Genomic DNA, 22,387 nt, shown 5'->3' on the forward strand with positions numbered 1-22,387 from the left:
GTGACATGTTCCCAAAGGCAGCAGGAAGCGAGACTCTGGGCCTGGCTTAGCCGCCCGAGACCTCAGAGCCCATCACTAGTGACGTGTTCCCTCTGATAAGACTACTTCTCCAATCCTTTCAAAAATGCCACTCCCTGGTGACTAACTGCTCAAATCTATGTACCTGTGGGGCCATTCTCATTCAAACCCCTACACATGCTGTGTAACTGTGGCTCAAGGTATGGTGGTAGCATTCACCATAGGGTTTCAGGGGCCAGTTCAGGGTGGGTACAGTGTTGGGTGCTCAGACCAGTGTTTGTAACCACCCTCCCATTTCCAGTGTTACTCAGGGAAGCATGCTGAGGAAGGATGCCCAGGAATCCACACGAAACAGAAATTTCAGAAAGGGAACTTGGAAGACAGGGAGGTTTTGTGAGCCTGGCTTGGAAACTAGGGCCTGGGAGGTGCTGGTAATGGGTGGATTTGTGGATTAGATTGGGTGGGTTATCTTCATACCCCTAGAAGGTGGCAGAGCCTGTGAAGGCAGGATGTGTTTGTTTCAAGGCTTCTCATACAGACTAGAGAAGAGAAGAACTGGGACTAGTGGAAAATGTTCTGTGTATCTTCTGAATGAGTCAAAGGCAAATTGATTGAGCATGACCTTTAATCTTTGGTTCTATCGTGCCATCCCCAAAGATCTAGATGAGAAAAGAGCGTGCTCTCGCCCCCTCCCCCGCCTCTGTGTGTGTGTGTGTGTGTGTGTGTGTGTGTGTGTGTATGTGTGTGTTAGAGAAGGTTGAACCGTGTGAAACTGTAGAGGTGCCATCCAGCTTATGAGAGCAGAGGCCTTGGGGGAGGGGACCTTGTGTGTATGGTACAACAGGGCCCGAGTGGGCTGATGGTGTCAGGGAACAGAGACTGGGGACTTAGTAGATAAATGGTTCTTCTGTCTTTCATGGGCCACCGTGGGGACGGTATAGGACAGTGTGTGGGACAGAGGGCTCCCTTCCTTAGCTGGAGCCAACCAGACACCCTGCTGAATGTTTTCCTAGCCATTGCTGTGGACAACCTTGCCAATGCCCAGGAGTTGACCAAGGTATGTAGAAACACCACCTGCAGCCTAGAAGGTGCTAGAAGGTCTGGGACTCAGTACATGTTACCGGATACATGTGGAGTTATGGGGAAGGTCAGATCCTGGGCCAGGGTTCATGTGACTTCAGGGGAGTCTCTTCAAAGTCATGAACAAAGAAACATTAATGAGAGCTCTGGGTACAGAGGATCGCCACCGAAGCAAGGAGGGACATGGCCGTAAAGATAGGTTCATGTGAGGAGCTCATGGCTCCTCAGGCTCCTGGAGAAGCTATGGAGGTACAGACTGGCCAGGACTACCCGTGTCACAGAAGTAGAGGGTCCTGAGACAGGCTGATCTGAGCAGGCGTGTGACGAGGACGAACAGCGTTCTCAGACAAGATGTATGCGTGGGCCCCGGGAAACACTCAGCTCTGAGAGCCGGAAAGGACAGTGAGAGGACTCCTGTGGTGCTCAGCTCGGCTGGAAGCTGGAGGAGCAGTGGTGGTTCTGTCTGTGCACATCTGTGTCACAGCAGGGCACCTCCTTCTCTAGGTAGAACCCAGCAGGCACCATTCAGTATTCATTTCTTACATACAAGCCCCAGTGGGGGACATGATTATACACATCTCTCTCTGGTTTCCCTCTAGAAGACACCATCCCCTGTCTGGTAGCCCTCAGTCTCGTGTCCTGCTGCCTGCTAGGGAGCTAGGCTGCCTGCTGTCAGCCTTAGAATTGTGTTTTGATTCAAGTTCTGCCTTGAATATGGAGGCTGCTACCACATGCATTCCAAATGTCATGTGTGTGCGTGAACCACGTCTCTGTAGGGTCTGTGTGTTCTCTGCTGCTCAGGTTGGCACTTGTGCACAGCTCCCAAGTCTGATGTCCTCAGTGCTATGTTCTCCTCTCTCGGGTGTGAGGAAGGTGGCTTTAGACGCTCTCAAGGGGGCCTGGCTGATGCAGTATAGTGGCCGTGAGCTTTCACTTAGCCTCCTCTTCCCGCATGCAGTCCTAGGCTGTGTCTGAGGTCTGGGACATTGCTTTGGCTCTGATCCCTGGCTTCCGAGGAATTCCACCAGCTCGCTTGTTTTTGTCATCAGTCTGGCCAGTGCTGATGATTACAATCCTGGTGTGGCCAGATTCCTGGCTGGAATGCATGGGCTGGGGGAACCCGTGCATTTCCAGAGCTGTCCTTGGTGTTAGTGATTCTGGGACACCAGCAACGTTAGTTCCTGTACAGGAACTAAAAACACTTGAGTCCTGATGTCTCTCTCTTCATATTCTCCTGTGGGTCTTCAGGGATCTGCCTGTATACAGAACTCTGCACGATGGATCCTATACAGGAATCCTCCCGCCTTGGGATTTGAGACCAATGGAGGCCTGTCTGTCTGACCACATGATACTGCCTGGGTTGGACAGGAGCCCTAGAAGAGAGGACTTAATCCATTCTGTGTTAGCTCCTCACTGCTGTGACAGGAAAGCTAGAGAAGCAGGATAAATAGATGGAAAACTTTATTTTGCCTCAGGGTTTGAGAGGGTACAGTCCATTATTGGCTGACTCTGATGTCCCTAGGTCTGTGGCAAAGTCAAAGGTCATGGCAGAAAGTTGTGGTGCATCAGAGTGCCCCTCTTATTGGTGGCTAGGGAGTAGAGATGGATAGGAAGGGGCCAGATCATGGTATAGCATCTGGTGACATTCCCTAGTGACCTGTCCCTTCCAGCTAGAGCCCATTTCCTTTTTTTTTTGTAGCTCTTAAAGTTTTTTTTTAAATTTTATTTATTTATTAAGGATTTCTGCCTCCTCCCCGCCACCGCCTCCCATTTCCCTCCCCCTCCCCCGATCAAATCCCCCTCCCTCATCAGCTCGAAGAGCAATCAGGGTTCCCTGACCTGTGGGAAGTCCAAGGACCGCCCACCTCCATCCAGGTCTAGTAAGGTGAGCATCCAAACTGCCTAGGCTCCCCCAAAGCTAGTACATGCAGTAGGATCAAAAACCCATTGCCATCGTTCCTGAGTTCTCAGTAGTCCTCATTGTCAGCTATGTTCAGCAAGTCTGGTTTTATCCCATGCTTTAGAGCCCATTTCCTAAACAGGGATAAAGCGTTTGACAGATGAGCCTGCAGGGCACGCTGAATAGCCCATCCACACCTGCAAATGTGTTCCAGCACTAATTACTTTTCTGTGGGGTAGAAATAAAGTCAAACTGGATTATTTGTAGATATTTAGGGCGATTTGTATATACCTTGAAGTGATTAGGGGGGCTCCTTCCCAGGGGGCTATAAATCATGACTGGTCTCTGTCTTTAAAGAGCGCATGGCTGGAGGTGCTCTATGGGGGAACTAGTTAACTCTGCCTTGGACCTGGAGCCAAGGCTCATCTCGGTAGAGGAATTTTTCGGACAGTGACTGGGAATTTAGTTTTGTTTTTTTTTTTTTTTTTCGTCATTTGTGCTCCTTAGGCAGATTTGGGCACATTTTGAGGAATGCTAGCTTTCGGGGGAGCTAGGTAGGCCTAGGCTTAGGGGTTTTAAGAAACCCTGGGGGACCCAGTAGTTCAGAAGAACAGCGTGGAGATCTTTCTTCTTGGGTCATGGACTCTTGAGCTAATTGGTTTTGCTTAGTGACCTGGGGCCAAGGCCAGAGGGTCTGTCAGCTATTTATTCCTCTTCCTGGACAGGTAACTGCACAAATGTAAGTCCTGTTCCAATGGCAAGTAGCCATGTGGGACTTCATGGAATCTGAATGGTTCTGGCGGAGAAACTCGAGGGTGGAATAAGGAAGGTTCTAGTGGGAACAGGAGGAGCTTAGCATCTTGTTCAAGTGGTTCAGGAGCTCCTAGAAGGACAGGTGGATGGGAAGAGAGACAGATTTGCTGTGACAAACCTGAGGTGCAAGAAAAAAGAAAAATTCTGGTGTTGGCTTTGCACGGTGTAGGGATGGTCAGGGATAAGGCCTGGCTGCAAGCACAGCTGCAGCGGCATCAGCTTGTGGAGCATGCTGCAGGTGGCACAAGCTAGACAACACGGATGCAGTGTCTTGGATACTGTCACTTCTAGCCACAGACAGGAGAATGCTAGGGAGAACTAATCCTGGGTCACAAGGAGCTCCGCCCCTCAGGGCCGGGATGTATGGCTCCAGGGTATGGAGGGTGGGCGAGGCACTAGGCACTCGAGCAGCCTCAGAGTGGCCGCAGCCTGTTGAGGAGACAGTCAGTTTGTTGTTCACACAGGATGAAGAAGAGATGGAAGAAGCAGCCAACCAGAAGCTCGCTCTCCAGAAGGCCAAAGAAGTGGCTGAAGTCAGCCCCATGTCTGCTGCCAACATCTCCATTGCTGCGTAAGGCTCCCGGGAATGGAGTAGGGGTGGCTTTGGGGAGCAGCAGCGCGAATGTCTTCCTCAGAACCCCCTTGTCCAGGGCTGGTGAAGACACAGCCATCCCCCTTGAAAGGAACCCGAGCAGAGGCCTCATTTGAGCATACTTTATGGCTTTCCCCAGCCTGAATGTGGGCAGAGTGTGGAGGCATGGCCTTCATGGTGGGTAGGGATAGCTGGGCTTCTGAGTCATTGGATGGTGTCTGGGTGACCCTAGTGCTCCTTTTTTGGCAAAGCCCTGGTTGGGGTCAGGTTACAAGGAGTCTGCGTGCAGATGTCATACATAATTTTCCAGAAATGTACTTTGTGAGACCAAAGGTTCCAGTGGCACCTTGGCAGCCCATCCACTTCCAAAAATGTCCCTGCAAGTGCTTGGCATGGGGGATCTGTGATGAGAAATGGCAGAAGGACTCTGGGAGGACCCAGTCCCCCTGCCAGCCAGCTGGGTGTCAGGTACAGTGATGTTATGGGGGCTAGGGACTTTGGGGGCAATTTAGTGTTTAGGAGTCACGGAATTAGGCCCATGGCCTGGGCATCGATGAATCTTGGAGAGCACACCCTGCTGGCAGTGAAGCTGCACACTTGCCCTGCCACAGTCAAGGCTGGGCACATGGCCTTGACTCAGCCCCTTGTGACTTACGCCTGCACTGCTAAATTATGTGTTGGAATTGGTTAGTTGTGAATGTTGGCGGTGTGTGTGTGTGTGTGTGCGCGTGTGTGCGTGCCCAGAGTGGTTCTGTTCCTTCCCGGAGGTCACCAGATAGCATTTTCAGAGCTCTTATCTCTAAGCATAGAGAAAGCATTTGGCCTGGGAGTCGTCAGCCAGAATGGCTGCAGTCCACACAAATGGCTTGTGGACCTCAGTGTTCTACTCTGGTTTTTGCTGTCTGGCTAGTTCAGTTACTAACTAGCTGGCTAGTTTAATTCAACAGTTTGATCCTGAGGTTGACGAGACCTGCAACTGTCCATCCTTGTGTCCTTCTCCTGAGCTCTGTGAGCTGCTGGTGCTGTCGTTCAGAGGATGGCATGATGAGATCCCAGCCTCATGAGCACCTGCCGCATGTGTGATGTTCTTTTTAGCACGTGCCTTCTCTGCTGTTCCTGGATGTGAGCGCTCTTGCTGCCTTGAGGGCCACCACTCCCAGAGGTGTTCCTGTCTAGACTAATACCTGGGGAAGTGAGTCTAGGTCCTTGACATAACCCAGAAGAAACTGCCCAGACATCCCCGCCCCTGTCCCTGCGTGGAGACACTGTGGCAGAAGGGGAGTATCTCCAAGAATGGGATATGTACTGCAGTATATAGTAGTGTGGTGTGACTAGAGATTCTGGGGAATTGGCCACATAGGGTGAGGCCTTTCCTGGGTGCATGGTACTGAGTGTGGGGGCTATTGGCTGTTGACTCTTGCCACTCATGCTAAGAGGGCGCTGTATGTGAATTCCCTCTTGTTTGCTGCCAGACTGGGGAGACTGTGGCTGTGGAGAATCTCTCGTCTTGGCGGTGTTCCTCACAGCTGTGTCTCCTGGGGTGTTGTGTGGCTGCTGAAGGGCCCTCGGTATGCATGGTGATCGAGGCCTTCTGCACTCTGGGTAGCATGACAGGTGACTCCAGGATTGCTGGGGTGAGTGCAGTCCTGTGTAGCCCCGGGTAGAAGCTCCTAAGGAGCAGGACACTAAGTGGGGGGCATCTTCCTGCTCCCCGCTGTGACTCCTCATCCTTGCCTGCTCTTCTAGGCGTGCGCGCGCGCGCGCGCGCGCACGCGCGCGCACACACACACACACACACACACACACACACGGAATCGCTCTCACATTGTACATAGTCTTGCACTTGCAATATTACATGTTCTTACACACTTTCACACATATGTTTATAATCTCCCATTCACAATTTTACACACTCAGAATCTCACACTCACAAGTCCTATGTTCTGCTCACTGTCTCACACTCATGGCTGCTCTGTCAGCAGCATTATAATGCACTTAAATGCCTGTTCACGCTCGTGTGAAGGTGAACTCTTTCTAGGTTGCACTGTAAAGATTTTGGCCTTTAGAAAGGGGCACTGGAGACCTTCCTGGCTGTCCCTGTGAAGCCAGCGGGAAAAGAAATAACTGAAAAAGGGATTTTTGCTTTCTCTGTTTTTGGAAAACCTTTTACACATCACTTGGAAGTGGCTGCATTAGTCACATGGAAGGTGGGTTAGTGACATAGCCGGATTCTTTCCTGGGGGGCGGGGGAGGCACTGTGACCTGGAAGCCATGAGACTTGGGTTTGGGAACTGAGGGTCTAGGAGCAGAGACTTGGTGCTTGTGGGGAAGGCAGGTGAGGTAGGTGGCAGGGCCTGGATAGCCCCACATGTAAGGGTGCTTTTGCCTCCTGTGTTTGCCACGTGCTCATTGGAGGCCCACAGTTTTAGGTCAGCCTGCCCGGGTCTGGGTGTGGCTGTAACCCTTCCCAGACCACTCACTCTTAGGGCTGTGTGGACCAGGCTGTGGTGATGAATGGTCCCGAAGAGAACTCTGTCTTGTCTTCCAGCTGTGTAGGGTCTGCTGGTTCAGTTCAGGCTCATTTGTCTGCACATGGAGAATTGGTTCTCAGCTTCTCTTTAGCCCTGGCCTTGGCCAGTGCCTGTCTGGTGGATGCATCGCTAGCCTTCTGCCAGATGTGCACTGCAGCCCGCACCTGCACTGACCTGGTGCCCAATTGTCACTTGTGTCTCAGAACGTTCTCTGGTTTGCTCACTCCTGTTTATGTTTTGTTTCTTGCATGTGCAGTTTTGTAAAGCAAACTCGAGGTACTGTATCTCGCAGCTCATCTGTCTCCAGCGTAAACTCACCGTGAGTGGTTCTGCTATGATTCTCCATCTGTGACTCATGATGACTGTGCGCACACCTTCCCTCCACACCTGACTGCTTCCCCCAGTCATTTGCTTCACGGGCAGCTCCAGCCCAGCCTTCTGTGGGAATGGTGGGCTTGTTGCCTGTTGTCCCCAAGTCCTACTCACAGGCCCAGATCTTTCTGAGCTTGGCCTTCCTCTCCCTTCTGGTCTCTGTCCTTTTGTCTGCTGTTTGTCTGTGTGCAATCTCTCTGGTACCTTGTATATGTCTACTTCTTGGATAGGGTGGAGCTCTGTGGACTTCTTCACAGAAGACCTACTTTATAGGTCTTCTGTGCTTTCCATGAAGTCCTGTGCACAGGGGTGGCAGAGAGGGTTCTTGGAGACATTCCTTGGCTCCTCCTAGCCCCTCCTTACTTTGGGGAGATTATGTAGGTTATTCTGAGGCAGCCCTTGTTTTAACATGAGCAAAGCTCCTATAGAGCCAAGGGAGTGCTAAAACTCCTGATCGGGAGCTGAGGGCCTGGGAGCAGAATGGGGACCCATATTCTGCTCACAGGGGAAGAAAGGAAGGCAAGTAGCTGATCAAGTTGGCTTTCATGGTGGTGACATTAGCCTGGCTGAGTCACTCTTCCTGGGAGATGTAATTCTGGTTCTTCCCTCAAGGATGGGGCCAGGACCTGTAAGTGGCAGTCCCCTGTTTCCCTCCTGGAAAACCAAGCTCCCAGGGGAAGGTGCTGGTACTATCTTCTGCCAGTGTCTTCTCATGTTAGAGAAGGAACATTTGTAGTTGGGCCCTCTGCGTGGAGAGTCAGGTAGCCCCTGTGTCTTGTGGCCGCTTTGTGTGCCTTCTCAACAACAGCATAGAGCAATCTGGGTCTTCTCACAATTGTGAGATGCAGCCAGATGTTGGGGCCCTTGTGTCTGGTAGGATGAGAAAGGCTGTTGGGTCCTCAGTAAGTTCCATGTGGCAGAAGTGAGGTGTCAGTTGGACATACCTGCCAGGTATGGCTGGGAGCAGGAACTCACGAGAGCAGCTCTTCCCCATGGCTCCTTAGAGAGCCCCGTTCAGGTGGGTTCTGCCTGAGTCATGCTGCCGGCCATGTGGTCATCTAAGTCAGCAAGCAGTTTGCCTTTCAAGAGAGGATCTTGAATTGTTTGTGAAGTTTTTAAGAGGAACAGAGTGAGGTGTCTGTCCTAGCTGCAATGGGCAGAAGTCAAAGAAAAGCTCTGGAGAGTGACCAGGGCAGGGGCAAGAAGGCTCAGATGTACAGAATGAGACTCAGGAATCTGTCCCAGGAGGAGCGCAGTAGTCTCTATGGGCTTGTGATGAGATAAAAGCAGCTTGGTGTTATTAGGTCCCAGAGCACGGGCTGGGGGACTCTAGCAGCCAGCAGAGGTGAGTGGGTGGCCCTTGCTCAGCTAGCTGGTACATTGTTCAGTGTTTGAGGGGCCACTGCCAGCCCAGTGATGCCCTTCAGTCCCACAGGCACCCTGTCTTCCTTCTGTACTGATGTGGTTCCTGAGAGAGGGTCGTACCTGGGGCAAGGCTAGGGCTGAGTGAGCCTAGTCCTGCCTGTACCACATGCACCCATCGTCTTCATTGTCCGCCTTTCACAGCGGAGAACCGTGATGCTGCCCTCCGCCCAAAGGCTCCCGTGAGCCCGCCAGCTCTGCTGTGAGCCACCCGGCTCTGCTGATCAGGGACTCAGGATCCAGGGCCATCTTGGTGTGTTGGACTGATTGAGAGGCCCAAGGTAGTGAGCAGACATCAGCCCTCCCAAGATTCTTGAAGATGGGCGCATATCTTCAGGCCCTTTTCCTTTTCTTGCCTTCCAGTGTGGTAGAGATGAACTGTACCAGGGACAAGGAAGCTCTGTGGGAATTCTTGGAACAGGGATATCACGGTGGTGATACCTCGGCCTCGGCGAGGATAAGTAGTAGCCGAGGTCCTGAACTAGCAGATGCTACTTGTCCTGTCAGCCTCACCAAGGCTCACTAGGGGTGGAGGCACAGAGTCTATTGCTCTTTAGCTCTCAGACTTGCCAGCTGCTGGCTCCTCTCAGGAGAGAAAGGGTAAGATTTGCTGTCCTTCCTCTAACCGGTCTATTCCAGTGACTGGACTGGTCCCCGGGGCACAGTTTGCACCTGTGTTTTGATGCAATTGAGGTTGACTGAGAGATTGTGTGTTCTTCAGGCACTCCTTCCCTTCTGCCCCGTATGCATGTGAACCTCACTCCATCAGTGACTAACTATGGGCCCCGAGCAGGTCATGCCCTCTCTCTAGGCTCAGTGGCCATCCTTATGGAAGTCATAAAGGCTGTACGAAGGGGACATAGAGCCCAGAGCACTGGTACTGTCGCTGTTACTGTTAGTGATGCCACAGACATGGCCAGGGTTACCCAGAAGCCTCCAGAGATGGAAGGATGAGGTTAGAGCCTCAGATGAGGTCTCTACTTGGCAGTGGTGGGACTGGAGCCACATCCTTTGATGCTCTTACTCAGAACCCAGACTGGAAGCGAGCTCCCTGTTTTAGATGTGGGAACGGAAGATGTCTGGGCCAGCAAGGTTTCAATGAAGATGAGGCCCTTCATTGTTTAGTAAGGACTGGACCAGACTGAAATTCTACCCCTGTGGCTGGAGGATTTCAAGGGTACGCTTGACTCTCAGTGGAGTATGAGGCTCCTTACAGAGTAAGGGACAAGGGGGTATTGGTGGCGGTGAAACAGGGTTTTCTCAGCTCCAGACATGATTTCCGCTCCTTGTAATTGGTTGAGCCAAATAGTGGGGGCTTCCAGAATGTTTCAAAATGCAGCAGAAACTGTGCTCACGACAGGGCCACATGCTCCCTTGGGAGGTATGGTGGGTAAGTGCCTCTAGACGTGTCCATTTGACTGGCCTCTCCTGGACCAGCTCCCAAGGCAGGCTGTAGGGGTGCCTCCATCAATCCTTCTTGGTTTGCAAGATGGTCTCCCTTTCCATTTTGCCTTCCTGGCTAGCTTCCCATTTACCTTGAAATTCTGTTTACTCACTCATGCTGGTACCTGGCATCCCCTTGCGCCTTTAGACTCCGGGCCATTGTCTTCCTGCTAGAGTGGAGTCTAGAAGGACACTGACAGGCGAGCTAAACTGTGCCTCCCTCTAACCCTTCCCCCATCAACAACAGCAGAGGTCTTTAAGACTGGTTACCTCTCCTTCCCTGTCCCTACATCCCTCCATCGCTTGTGTTCATCTGCGGTTTCCCTGTGAGGCAGAGATAAGCCAGCCGGTGACACTCATGACAGTCTCCCCGCAGCAGGCAGCAGAACTCGGCCAAGGCGCGCTCAGTGTGGGAGCAGCGGGCCAGTCAGCTAAGGCTCCAGAACCTGCGTGCCAGCTGTGAGGCACTGTACAGTGAGATGGACCCCGAGGAGCGCCTGCGTTATGCCAGCACGCGCCATGTGAGGCCAGACATGAAGACGCACATGGACCGGCCCCTAGTGGTGGAGCCTGGCAGGGATGGCTTGAGGGGACCTGTGGGGAACAAGTCAAAGCCCGAGGGCACTGAGGTCCCTGAAAGTGTAGACCCACCTCGCAGGCACCACCGGCACCGTGACAGGGACAAGACCTCAGCCACGGCCCCTGCTGGCGGTGAACAGGACAGGACAGACTGTCCGAAGACCGAAAACACAGAGACAGGGGCCAGGGAGGAACGTCCGCGCCCACGGCGCAGTCACAGCAAGGAGGCTGCAGGGCCTGAGGTGCAAGCTCGCAGTAACAGGCGCCACCACCGGCGTGGCTCCCCAGAGGAGGAGGCCACTGAGCGCGAGCCCCGGCGCCACCGTGCCCACCGGCATGCACAGGAATCGGGCAAGGAGGGCACTGCACAGGTGCTGGCACCCAAGGGCGAGCGACGCCCACGACATCGAGGCCCTCGCACGGGCCCCCGTGAGGCAGAAAACAGCGAGGAGCCCACACGCCGGCACCGTGCAAGGCATAAGGGGCCATCAACACTTGAGCCCCCAGAGAAGGAGGCTGCAGAGAAGGAGAGCAACATGGCGGAAGGGGATAAGGAAACCCGAAACCACCAGCCCAAGTATGTAAGAGGCGGAGTATGGTGGGGTGGGGTGGGGTGGTCAGTAGCCCTTATGCAAATAATAGGGAAAGGGACTCTGCCAGGCTGCTCCTGTTGTCACCTCACACCCCCATTCCCAATTCTCCTTTCTGTAAAATCCCTTGTGGCAACCAATGTGTACTCAGCGACACCCAGGAAGGAACAAAGGACTTAGGGAGAAACTGGAGAAACTGGGAACACACTGACCTGGGAAAGAGCGGAGCATCCAGGAGAAGGGAAAATTGGGGAGGACGCTAGGAGAGGAGACACCAACAAGGTTGCTGGCTGACTTTACAAAAAGCGGACCAGAGGGTACTGGCCTGCTTTTTGGCTCTGACTCTTCAAGAGACCTGGAGGCTGGAGGTTGAGGCTGAAGCCCCCATCTTTGTGCTTGGATACTGGCTGCCAGAAACCAGGTTAGGCACAGCTGGAGGCTGTTGTTGAGGGTCAGCCTAACGGAGAGCACTGGGTGGGGTGGGGTGGGGCTCTAAGGGTGTCCTAGGGAAATGGCCTTCTTCAGACTGCTTCGTTCTGCAAGGGGGTTTGATCCACATAACTGTAACACCAGTAGTGCCCAGCTCTGTTAAAAGCAGATGGGTCAGCTCCATACCCTCCTTCTAGACTGTGAGATAATCTAAGTGTGTAGTAACGAACTACGCAAAACACAGGAGAGCTGCTCGTCCAAGCTTTACTTGCCTTGCGTAAAGGGGTAGCCATAAGGAGCTGGGTCTCACCTACTGCATCAGACTAATGGGCATTTTGGTTTCAGGGAACCTCACTGTGATCTGGAGACTGTTGCGGTTACAGGTGTGGGCCCTCTGCACATGCTGCCCAGCACCTGTCTCCAGAAAGTGGAGGAACAACCGGAAGATGCAGACAACCAGCGTAACGTCACCCGGATGGGCAGTCAGCCTTCAGACCCCAGCACCACAGTGCACGTCCCAGTGACACTGACAGACCCTCCCGGGGAGACCTCTGTAGCTCCCAGTGAGTATCTCCCTGTACCAATGGCAGGTCCAGCTCTCCCCATTCCTGCTGCTCCGTGTCAGTGGCTGGGCATCCAGCTTGCCTCTCTGAATTTTCTCCGTGATGGAGAGAAAGTTCTTTGCTATCGGTATCTGGCCTTTGATATCTCTTGGCTTTCCGTTGCCCTTCAGGCAGGTGGATGTTAAATACCTTTGTCCCTCCTCCATAAAAAACGTTTTCACATTGCTGGCTACACCAGGCTCAGTGTCAGAGTGCTGAGAATACAGTGGAAGGTGGAAAGACCACAAAATCTTCATCTTGTGTCGCTTGACTAGTGCTGGTGGCGGGCAGAACCAGGATCTCAGTGTCATCTACCTATTCACTGCTTCTATACCCTCGCCCTAAGCCCCACCCCCTTGTCTGACTTGCTCTCTTCCCTTGCTCATTCCTGTGTGTGTGAAACCAGAAAGGAGCATACGGTGAGAGCCCAGTGAACAGGCGTGTAGTAAGAAGAAACTTGCAGGTGACCGGTGTGGCCCTTGCCAGGACAGATGCTAGAGTGGAAGAAATCATTCCGGGGAGAGAGACAGGGCCTAAGGAAGGCCAGGGACGTACTGAGCTCTGCGGTAGAGCACGTGAGCTATATACCGCGTGCCCACATACGCGCTGGGAAGACAGTGCTGGAGGCTGGTGGTCTTAAGCTCTTTAGCCACTGGTTTCTCTGAGTTTCCAATGAGGAAAACTTGATCTTGGCCCATTCTTGTTTCACTCGCCATGCCTACAGATGGGTCTGTCTTCCTAGCCCCTCCTTTGTTCCTCTGTACAGTAGCCTGGGACTGAGCCCGGGGACCCCCTGGGATTTGATCCACAGTTGGCTCCATCCATGCTGGCAGCCACAGACCTTGTATCAGAATGTCACATACTTGGACATGCAGATTTTCAGGTTAACTTTTAAAAAAGAACAAGTTTTATCATCATGCACTTAAGGAGTTTTGTGGCTTGGTAGTTGGTTTCTTACCACGCTGAAGTTCCACTGTTGGGGAGTACCACAGCTGTCCATGCACCTGTCAAGGGTGTTTCAGTTACTTTCCGTTTTGGTGGTTATAAGCAGACACACATGTCCGGGGTTCGTGTTGGTGTACTTTGGGAGTGCACACCTAAGCATGATTGTGAAGTTGTATGTGATAAGACTGTGTGTTGGGGTTTATATGAACCCCAGACTGTCTTCAGTGTGGCGGTGCTAGCTACATCCCCATTAGCGGCTGATGCTCTCGCTGCTTCACATCTTTCTGAACCTTGTGTTACCAGTGCTTTGGATTCTAGTTGTTCTAATGAAATGTGTAGTAGAGTTTGTTTACCTTGGCAACTTCCTAATGATGTACGATTTTTATTATGGTCACTTGGCAACTGTGCATCTTCTAAGGTGAGATTTTTATTCAGGTCTTTGCCAATTTTTAAATTTCTTTGTTTAATAATTATTAACTTTCAAGATCTACACATACACATATGGATTTACTTATTTTTATTTTCTGTGTGGATGTTTTGCCCGATGTATGCTTATGCAACCATGTGCATGCCTAGTGCTGGTGGAGTCAGAAGAGAGCTTCAGAAACTCTGTAACTGGAGTTAGAGACCGTCATGAGCTGCCATGGGGGTGCTGGCTGCTGAGCCCAGGCCCTCTGCAAGAGCAGGAAGTGCTCTTAACCACGGACCTGTCCCTCCAGCACCTCTTTCAATATTTTCCACAGAGGTCTTTTATCAAATGTTTTTAATAAGTATTTTCTCCTAGTCTCTGGCTTGGATTTTTAGTGTCTGAATGCCTGGTATATTTTGTTTTTTTATTTTCTTCCTGAGACAGAGTCTCACTCTGTAGCTCAGACCCTGAACTCTGTCTTGGGAGTGCCAAAATTGCAAGTGTTCAGTACAAGCTTCTCTGGTGTTTGTGGTTATCCCTTTCGGGGTTGATCTGATGCCTGTCACTACTTCTGCTAGAAGAAAAAAAATCTAGATTATTGATTCTTAATTTTTTATATATTTATTATTTATCCTATTTCTCTGACTCTTCAAATCAGGAATTAGTTTTAATGTCAATTCTTTATGTTTGTTTTCTCTAATATATTATCAAAACTTCTGTGAGTGAGTCTGTCTCTCTTCCAAGTTTTTGATCTCTCATAAATCTGATAGCATTGGTGAAAACATCCAGGTTACTGGGTACCCTGGTCTTGTTTCATCTGCACTGAGGTAAAAGTTCTGACTTGAGACCTATGCAGAAACATATGTTTCTAGTATACATTAATTCCTATTTGAGTTGATTTTTTTTGCCTGTCCACAGAGTTAAATTTGGTTAAGTCTTTCCAGCATCTCTTATATGTGGAGATATATAGAAGTGGGCTTCAGATCTGGTCCTATCTATGCGATGTCGGAATATACCTTAATTGGTCATTATTTCTTAGCATTCTATTTTTCTGATATAAAAATAGAATGAGCTACGTCTGATAATAAATAAAAACTGTGGTAGCCACTGAAGGAGCCTGCGTCCTCTGAGTGGAGACTTCTGTGTGGATTTTCACAAGTTGGACAGTGAGTTCCTGATAAAGGAGACGTGGTGAATATGGGCTCTTTCCAGAGGTTGGGGGTCAAGTAGCTGTAGGTCTTGGAGATGACATCAAAGGTGGCCAAAGTAACAGTACAGCCCTAACTAAGTGTTTCTCAGCTTATGGGTCGTGACCCCTTTGGGGTTACATTTCAGCTGTCCTGCATGCCAGATATTTACATTATGATTCATTAAAGTAGTAAAATTACAGTCATGAAGTAGCAAGGAAATAATTTTATGGTTGGGCGTCACTGCAGCGTGAGGACTGCACTAAAGGGTCGTAGTGTAAGAAGGGTGAGGACCACTGGCCTTACTGGTGTGTAGCAGTCATCAATGTCGGTCAGCAGCAGCAGCTTCCTGGACAGAGGAGCAGGGATGAGGCCAGTGGCTCTGGGAGCAGAGATAGGGCACACTAGCACAGAGCCACAGTGGTCTGTCACTTTACATGGGGTGGGCAGTCGGGTGATGGCCCCTTTAAAAGATACTGGCTACTCTCTTGAAACATTTACCTCCAGGACCAACATGATCAATAGGGTCCCCAGCAGTGGCACAAGCTGTGGCTGGTGGTGATTGTAGCACCAGCTCACCCCAGCTCATGTCTGTGGTGTTCCTCTGGGCAAGAGGGGCCGCTGTGGGGCCACTCTCTCCTCTCTCACTGTGTACAAAAGTCACACGGTGAAGCCTAGTGTGATTGCAAAGATTAAGACGGTCATACTTACATTGAAATGTGCTATTGGATTCTATTATTCTTTTTCTAAGATTTTGGCCTGATTCTTTAAAGTGAGGTGTGTACGGTGGTTTTATCACCCTGTGTTTAAGCATTGAAAGGTTAGGTTATTAATGCCATATAGTCATATCATACTCAACCTCAGGACTCCATTCATGAAAATTAGTTGTTCCAACTACAGCCATTTTTTTAAAAAAATTGTATTTTGTTTTCCTGGTGTTAAGGACCAAACCTAGGGCCTTTCACGTGTTAGATAAGGAATTCATTACCGTTCTCATTTCAAATAGTTTTTAAAAATTACCATGTTGCATGCTAACTGAACCCCATGGTTTCATAAAATATGATGAAAAAGCTTCCAGGTCAAAAAGTATCATGTTAGGGCATAAAACATAAATTTTGCTGATCACTGGTTAAAATAGCTATTAATAACGATTTGGATACATCTCTTTGCAAAAACATTCTACCTGATTCTGATGATCTGCCACTGGAATTTGGACAACTACCTGTGAGATTTTCTCTGCATTACTCTGTTAAAAACATTATATGATGTTCTGGGTGGGCATACCCTTCTACATGGACATCAGGCAGTAACGATGACAACATTGTACTGACACCATTTCCTAGAATGCTGGGCATCATAAAAGGGGAGGATGTGGACTGGGGAATTTCCCTCAAGTCAGGAGGCGGCCTGTGGAATGTTATTAGTTCATAAGAAGAATTGGAGTGTTTTGCTGATCATTGCTATGGCACAGTCTTTAAGTGTTTGGTAGAATTTTGTAAAGCTATCTTAATGGACTTATATAATGGTAGTAGATCTTTGTATACTGGTCTGTTTATTGTCTCTTGAGATGAGCTTAGTAAATTATATTTTCCTTTTAAAAATTACCCATTTAGGGACTAGGGAGATGGATAATTTGTTAGAGTTTGTCCCACAAGTGTGAGGACATTAGTTTAGATCCCATGGAAGATGGCAGGTCCACCAGTGAGCCTGTAAGCTCAGGACTGGCAGAAGATAATTCTGGTGCTTGCTGCCAATCAAGCTAGCTCACTAGTAAACTCCAGGTTCAGGAAGAGACTGTCTCCCCAAATGAGGTGGAGAGAGATGAAGGAAGATGCCCACTGTTGACCGGTGGTCTCCATATGCACACCTCTACACATGTGTACGCATGTATGTGTACACACCAAACAGTATGCTTAGTCTAGGGTTTTTAACTTACTTACATAAACTTACGCAAAGCATTGGCTTAAGTTCTTTCTTTTCTTTTGATTTTTGTTTGTTTTTAATCAGGGTTTCTCTGAGTAGCCCTACCTGTCCTAGAATTCTCTTTGTAGACTAGGCTTGGCCTCAAACTCACAGAGATCCTCTTGCCTTTGCCTCTAGAGTACTGGGATTAAAGGCATGCACCACCACCATCTGGCCTTAAGTTCTTTTTCCTTAATTTCCTTCTTGTTTAATGTTTTTTTCCCCTTATCATTTTTAGAATTCTGAGCATTTCTTTTTTTCCCTTGGTTATATCAGATTAGTTGGTGGCTTGTATACTTTGTAATCATTATAAAATAAAAATTAATATTATAATTTATTTGTTATTTCTACCATAATTTGTTGTAAAAAATCATTGTTTTCCATTTTGTCATTATCTTCCTCTTTTTTGTTTTATTTTGTGGTTGTTACTTTTCTAACTTCCTAAGTTACTCAATCTTGACGTATTTTACCTCAAACATGTATTTGTAGATTTTTTCCAAAGTCTCTACATAAAAGTCACGGATGACAGAAACCAAAAAGCTATGGAGAAACCCTGTCTCGAAAATAAAAAAAAAAAGTCACGAATGAATAATTTATTTTTTTCAGTTTTTATTAATTCTTTTTTCATGTCCTGGTTGTGATATTCAGTGCTACAATTTTTAGCAAATCTTTTTTTTTTTTTTTTTTATTTTCGAGACAGGGTTTCTCCGTAGCTTTTGGTTCCTGTCCTGGAACTAGCTCTTGTAGACCAGGCTGGCCTCGAACTCACAGAGATCCGCCTGCCTCTGCCTCCCGAGTGCTGGGATTAAAGGTGTACACCACCACCGCCCGGCCTAAGTGCTACAATTTTTAAAGCTCACATTTCTCCTACCTTTCTTCCAGGGTTGGGATTGTAGACCGACATACCACAATCAATTTTAGTTTTCTTTTTCATAGTGTCCTTGTCTGGTTTGGGTATCAAAGTAAAAGTGGACCCATAAAATGTTTTGGATTTTATGGGATTATTCCCTCTGCTAATTTCTGGAGTAAATTATGTTGAACAGGGTACTAATTGTTCTTTAAGTATTTGGTAGAAATTATCCAACAAGCATGTTTGTCTGAGTTTAAGTTAGTACTTACTGGGTTATGTTACTGGTTTCATTTTGGATGACTTTCTTCTTTCTACTTTTGCATATTATTGAAGTTGCTAATTTTATGTGTGTATAGTAGGCCATAGTTGGCCCCTTTTAATCCTTGTGATGTGTTCAGGCTCCAACCACGTGCCTTTGATGGGCATGTATTGTCCTCTTTTCTTTCTAGTTTGTTAGGTTTTGTTCCATGGCCCAGGATATAGACCATAACAGATGTTTATGGTAGTTGGGAAAGAATATGTGTTCTGCTGTTGCTGGGTGGAATGTGTGTAAGGGCCAGCTCCATCCTGTTGGTTGGCCTTTCTGTGTTTGTCAGTTGTTGAGAAAAGGATGCTCAAATCTCTGTAGATAACGCTGGATCTAACCTTCCTTTCCTTTCACAGTAAGTTGTTACTCTCACCTTTGTGAATTGCTATTAGATATGAACACATTTGTGGTTTGTCCTTTTGGTATAACAGCCTTTTTATCATTGTGTTATGCCTTTCCCTGACCTGGTAACTTTCCATGGTTTGAAGTCTATCTTATCTTGTAGTAGCATCTTTGCTATTTTAAATTAATATTTGCATAGTTGATCATTTTTACCTTTCCATTTCAAGCTAGTTGTACAGTTGTATTTGAAGTGAATGTCATATAGACAGCATGTGGTTGGGCCATGGTTTAATTCACTGGAAATTCTTTTATTTGGCATTATAACATTTACATTTAATGTAATTGTTGGTAAGATTAGAGCTTAAGATTCTTATCTAAATTTTTGTTTTTTGTTTATTCTCTCTGATTTTTTATTTCTCTAGTTTATTTTTTTCTGCCTTTCTTGAAGGCAGGAAATGTATCTTAAAATCCAATTTGTTTGTCTGTAGTACTTTCAAGTGTCTATTGTATATGGTAATTGCTTTAGTTATTTTATTGTATAACTTACCCCAGTTTCGGCCAGCTTGAAAACAGTATAAAATTTCTCTGTATATACCTCTCTCATTTATGATATAGCATTCTTAAATTTTTCCTCTGCACAAGTTTAGAATATCAGCAGAATGTGTTTGAATTTTTATTTCAGCTGTCAACATAACATAGAAGCTGAAGAGAAGAAGGGAACTGTTATATTTAATCATTTTTCTCTTATTATTCCGTCTTCCTTTCTGGTATTCTATATTCTCTCATAAGTTGTCTTTGTGTGGAAGGCTTTCTTTAGCTATTCTTTGGGGATAGATCTGCAGGTGACAGATTCTCTTTAATTTCCTCATCCAAGAATGTCTTGATGTTCTCTTCGTTCCTGAAGGATATTTTCCCTGGGTCTAGAATTCTGGGTTGACAGTTCTTTTTTTTTCAGCACTTGAAAAAAACGTGTGCCTCTTCTGAGCCCATGGTTTCTGATGAGAAATCCACTGTCAGTCGAGTTGTTTTCTTCCTATAGGTAAGATGTCCTTTCTCTCTCGCTCCTTCAAGGGTTTTTTTTTGTCTCTATATTTCAGAAGTTTGAGTACAATATATTTGGATGTGGACTTCTTCAGATTTATCCTGTTTGGGGTTTGCTCAACTTCTTGAATCTGTAGGTTAATGTCTTTTGCAAAATTTGGAACTGTTTCATCTTTTATGTCTTTGGAGGCCTCCACAGTTCTGCTTCTCCCTTTTTTCGTTCTCAGACTCTGGTGTATGAATGCGCCATCTTTGGCTGGGCTCCCAAAGGCTCTTGGGCTCTATTGGTTTCTTTATTTTTATTGTTTTGGTTACTGTTTTTCCAGTATGTTTTCTCCCTGTTGATCAGGTTGGGTAATCTCTATTTTCTTCTAGTTCATGGATTCTTTCCTCTGTGTCCTCTTTTCTACAGTCGAGCCTGCCCCATCTGTCAAGTTTTTCATTTTAGTTACTATGTTTTTTAATTCTAAAGTCCTCGCTTGGTTCTTCAGGTCTTCTGTTTCTTTGCTGAGATTTTCTACTTTTTGTTTGCTTCAAGTTTTTTTGTTTTTCAACTGTCTGTTAAGAATTTCTGGGATGTTGTTTTAAAGTCTTTGTCAGATGGGCTTAACATCCATTTTCTTGGGGCCTACTAGTTGTTTTTTTTGTTTTATTTTGTTTTTGTTCAGGTTGATTTCCTGGTTCTTGGTGTGACAAGTAATGTTTTTATTGAAACGTAGCTACTTTGGAATTATATCCTGAGCCTCTAAGTCTTGTTTAGATCTTCTGCTTTGGCTTGGCTGCCGTGATGTACTCAAGGAGGAAAGTGGACAGCTGCCTCGTTAGCCCCAGCTGAGGTAGGAAAGTAGATTCTGGCTTGGCTGCTGTGGGCATCAGTGGTAAACACCCTTCATTTTTGTTGGCCTAAGGTGAGTGTACCAGCTCCCCAGCAGTTTCTGCTGCTCCTATGTGATGGCATGCGCAGCAGGTGGACCTGATCACCACTGGCTGGTGGTGTGTATAATTCCTAGGAACATTCCTGCCCCGAATTCCCTGCCTCCCTGTGCCCCCATGAACCTGAAGACAGCCTAACTTGGTGAAGTCTCCCGCTCCTCTGAGACTTACAGGAAGGAACCCTGACTCTGCTGCGTGGGCCTGGACTCCTTTGCAGCCCCTGCCATGGCAGCCATTACTCTGGGCATCAGGGCCTGACCTCTGCTCAGGCCCCACCGTGCTGTTGTTCTTCTGTCTGCATGCTCATGGCGTTCATAAAGTTTAAGAATGAAGCTCTTACCCAAATGGCACTCAGCCTCAGTTCTTCCCTTGAGTTCAAACCAAGACCATTCACTTCTGTGTCCAAGTTCATAGTTTTTTTGGTTTTGTTTTGTTTGTTTTTAGATCTCCTCTATGTGAGAGATGTCAGGTAGGGACAACGTTGTTCTCTTTCCTTATTGACTATACGGCTTGTGAAGGGCGCAGGGAGAAATGGAAGAGCAGAGGCTGCCACATCTGTGCAGAGTCGTCTCCTGCTCCTCAGCCGGATTTATTTCATGTGGAAACAGCGCTCTCCCACTGACCTACACCTCCAGAATTGTTTACCTTTTCTTTTGAGATAGGGTCCGAGGCCTTACCAAGTGGCCCGGGCTGGCATTGACCACTCTTGAACTTGGGATTCTCCTTTTTCAATCTCCTGATATGTGTGACTTCAGGCCTGGGTCACCAGCAGCCCTGTCTGTATTCCTGATGTCCCTCCCTCCATCCTTCTGAGCCCTTTCTTTCTCTAAAGGCCTCTCTGCTTAAGTCACTGTCATTGTCTTCCCCGCCATCTTTGCTCTGTGTTAGTTACTGCTCTTACCAGCTCCCCTTTTCTCCTTTCTTTTCTTCTCTGCCTTGTAATGTCCCTTCTCTACATTTCCTTTTGATGTCCTCCCCTCATGATATTTGGGCTTTTCTACTTTGTGCATTTTAAGCTTCAGATTTCACTCTTAAGGATTCTTGTGATTATATATACAAGCTTTTGAAGCTTGTTTTTGTTTTAAGTCTGCCTTTCAAGTTTCATTGTTCCTCATCTGATTCATCAGTGTGGTTTGAATTTCCAAACAGCGGAGCTTCCTCTCAGGGGTGCCCAACCTGTGGCAGTGGCTTAAGATAGCAACGAGCATGGCCCAACTAGAAATTGTAAACTGTACTTAGATCAAGATGAGGCTTCTGTGGGGAGGGGGACCCAGCCGACAGTTCTGGGCTGGGAACTGTAGACGCTGTGTTGCATTAGCAGAGGATTGGACACTCCTGAGCGCCTCTACCTGGTATTTTATTCCTTCTTAGCTTTCAGATCGTGTTTTGGGTTTCTTCCCTCCCCTTTCTGCTTGAAGAACACATTTCCTAACTTTTTTAATGGAGTTTGACAGTGGGACTTTCTCTGGATAACCTGTATTCCGGCATTGTTGTGAAAAGTGGTTTTCCTTTGTATGAAATTCTATCTGCTGGTTATTTTCTCTTCCTATTGGGACTGTTATTCCATTGTCCTCTGCCTCCTGTTCTGTTCAGAAGCCAGTTGTTAATTCAAATTATTGTTCCTTTGTATAGCTCTCTCATTTATCTATGGTTGCTAAAATAAAACCCTTTTTATTTTGGAAAATTGAAATGTATGAAAAGTAGAGACAGGCATAATGAACCCCCATGTTCCGTTCCTCGCCCTTAGCGCTGCAGTCTCGTTCCAGTTGCTTCTTATTTTCTTCTGTATCGTGTTCAGAATAATCACGCCAGTAGGCATCACAATTAGGGGTTTAAAATAATCATAGTAGCTTTATTGCACTGAATGCTGATAGTAATTCTTTTATTTTGCTCATTATACATTCCAAGTTCAAGTCATACAGTTGTCTCAGAAATAACTTTTTATGTGGTTTTTTTTTGTATCATTATCCAGACAAGGTTCATTCATTGGATTTTTTTTTTTAAAGTCTGTCTAAACTTCTACCCTACTAAGCATCTCTC

The 22,387-nt window shown here is 47.6% G+C and overlaps 1 protein-coding gene across 15 annotated transcripts in view; it reads left to right on the forward strand.

The window, feature by feature from the left end:
• The window catches only part of Cacna1b (calcium voltage-gated channel subunit alpha1 B), a 153,779-nt gene that overhangs the window by 73,202 nt on the left and 58,190 nt on the right, over positions 1 to 22,387 (forward strand). For 8 of the 15 annotated variants that reach the window (XM_026777515.1, XM_026777526.1, XM_013345851.2 and 5 more), the window contains exons 17-21: positions 1,008 to 1,075; positions 4,276 to 4,382; positions 7,191 to 7,253; positions 10,548 to 11,327; positions 12,115 to 12,332. In XM_026777515.1, the coding sequence (XP_026633316.1) occupies positions 1,008 to 1,075; positions 4,276 to 4,382; positions 7,191 to 7,253; positions 10,548 to 11,327; positions 12,115 to 12,332 (1,236 nt within the window). The remainder of the gene's footprint in view (positions 1 to 1,007; positions 1,076 to 4,275; positions 4,383 to 7,190; positions 7,254 to 10,547; positions 11,328 to 12,114; positions 12,333 to 22,387) is intronic. The other 7 variants (XM_026777544.1, XM_005346365.2, XM_026777559.1 and 4 more) reach the window with 3 other exon arrangements.

The sequence above is a fragment of the Microtus ochrogaster genome, chromosome 4 (genome assembly GCF_000317375.1).
Source record: "Microtus ochrogaster isolate Prairie Vole_2 chromosome 4, MicOch1.0, whole genome shotgun sequence".
NCBI classification, from domain to species: domain Eukaryota; kingdom Metazoa; phylum Chordata; class Mammalia; order Rodentia; family Cricetidae; genus Microtus; species Microtus ochrogaster.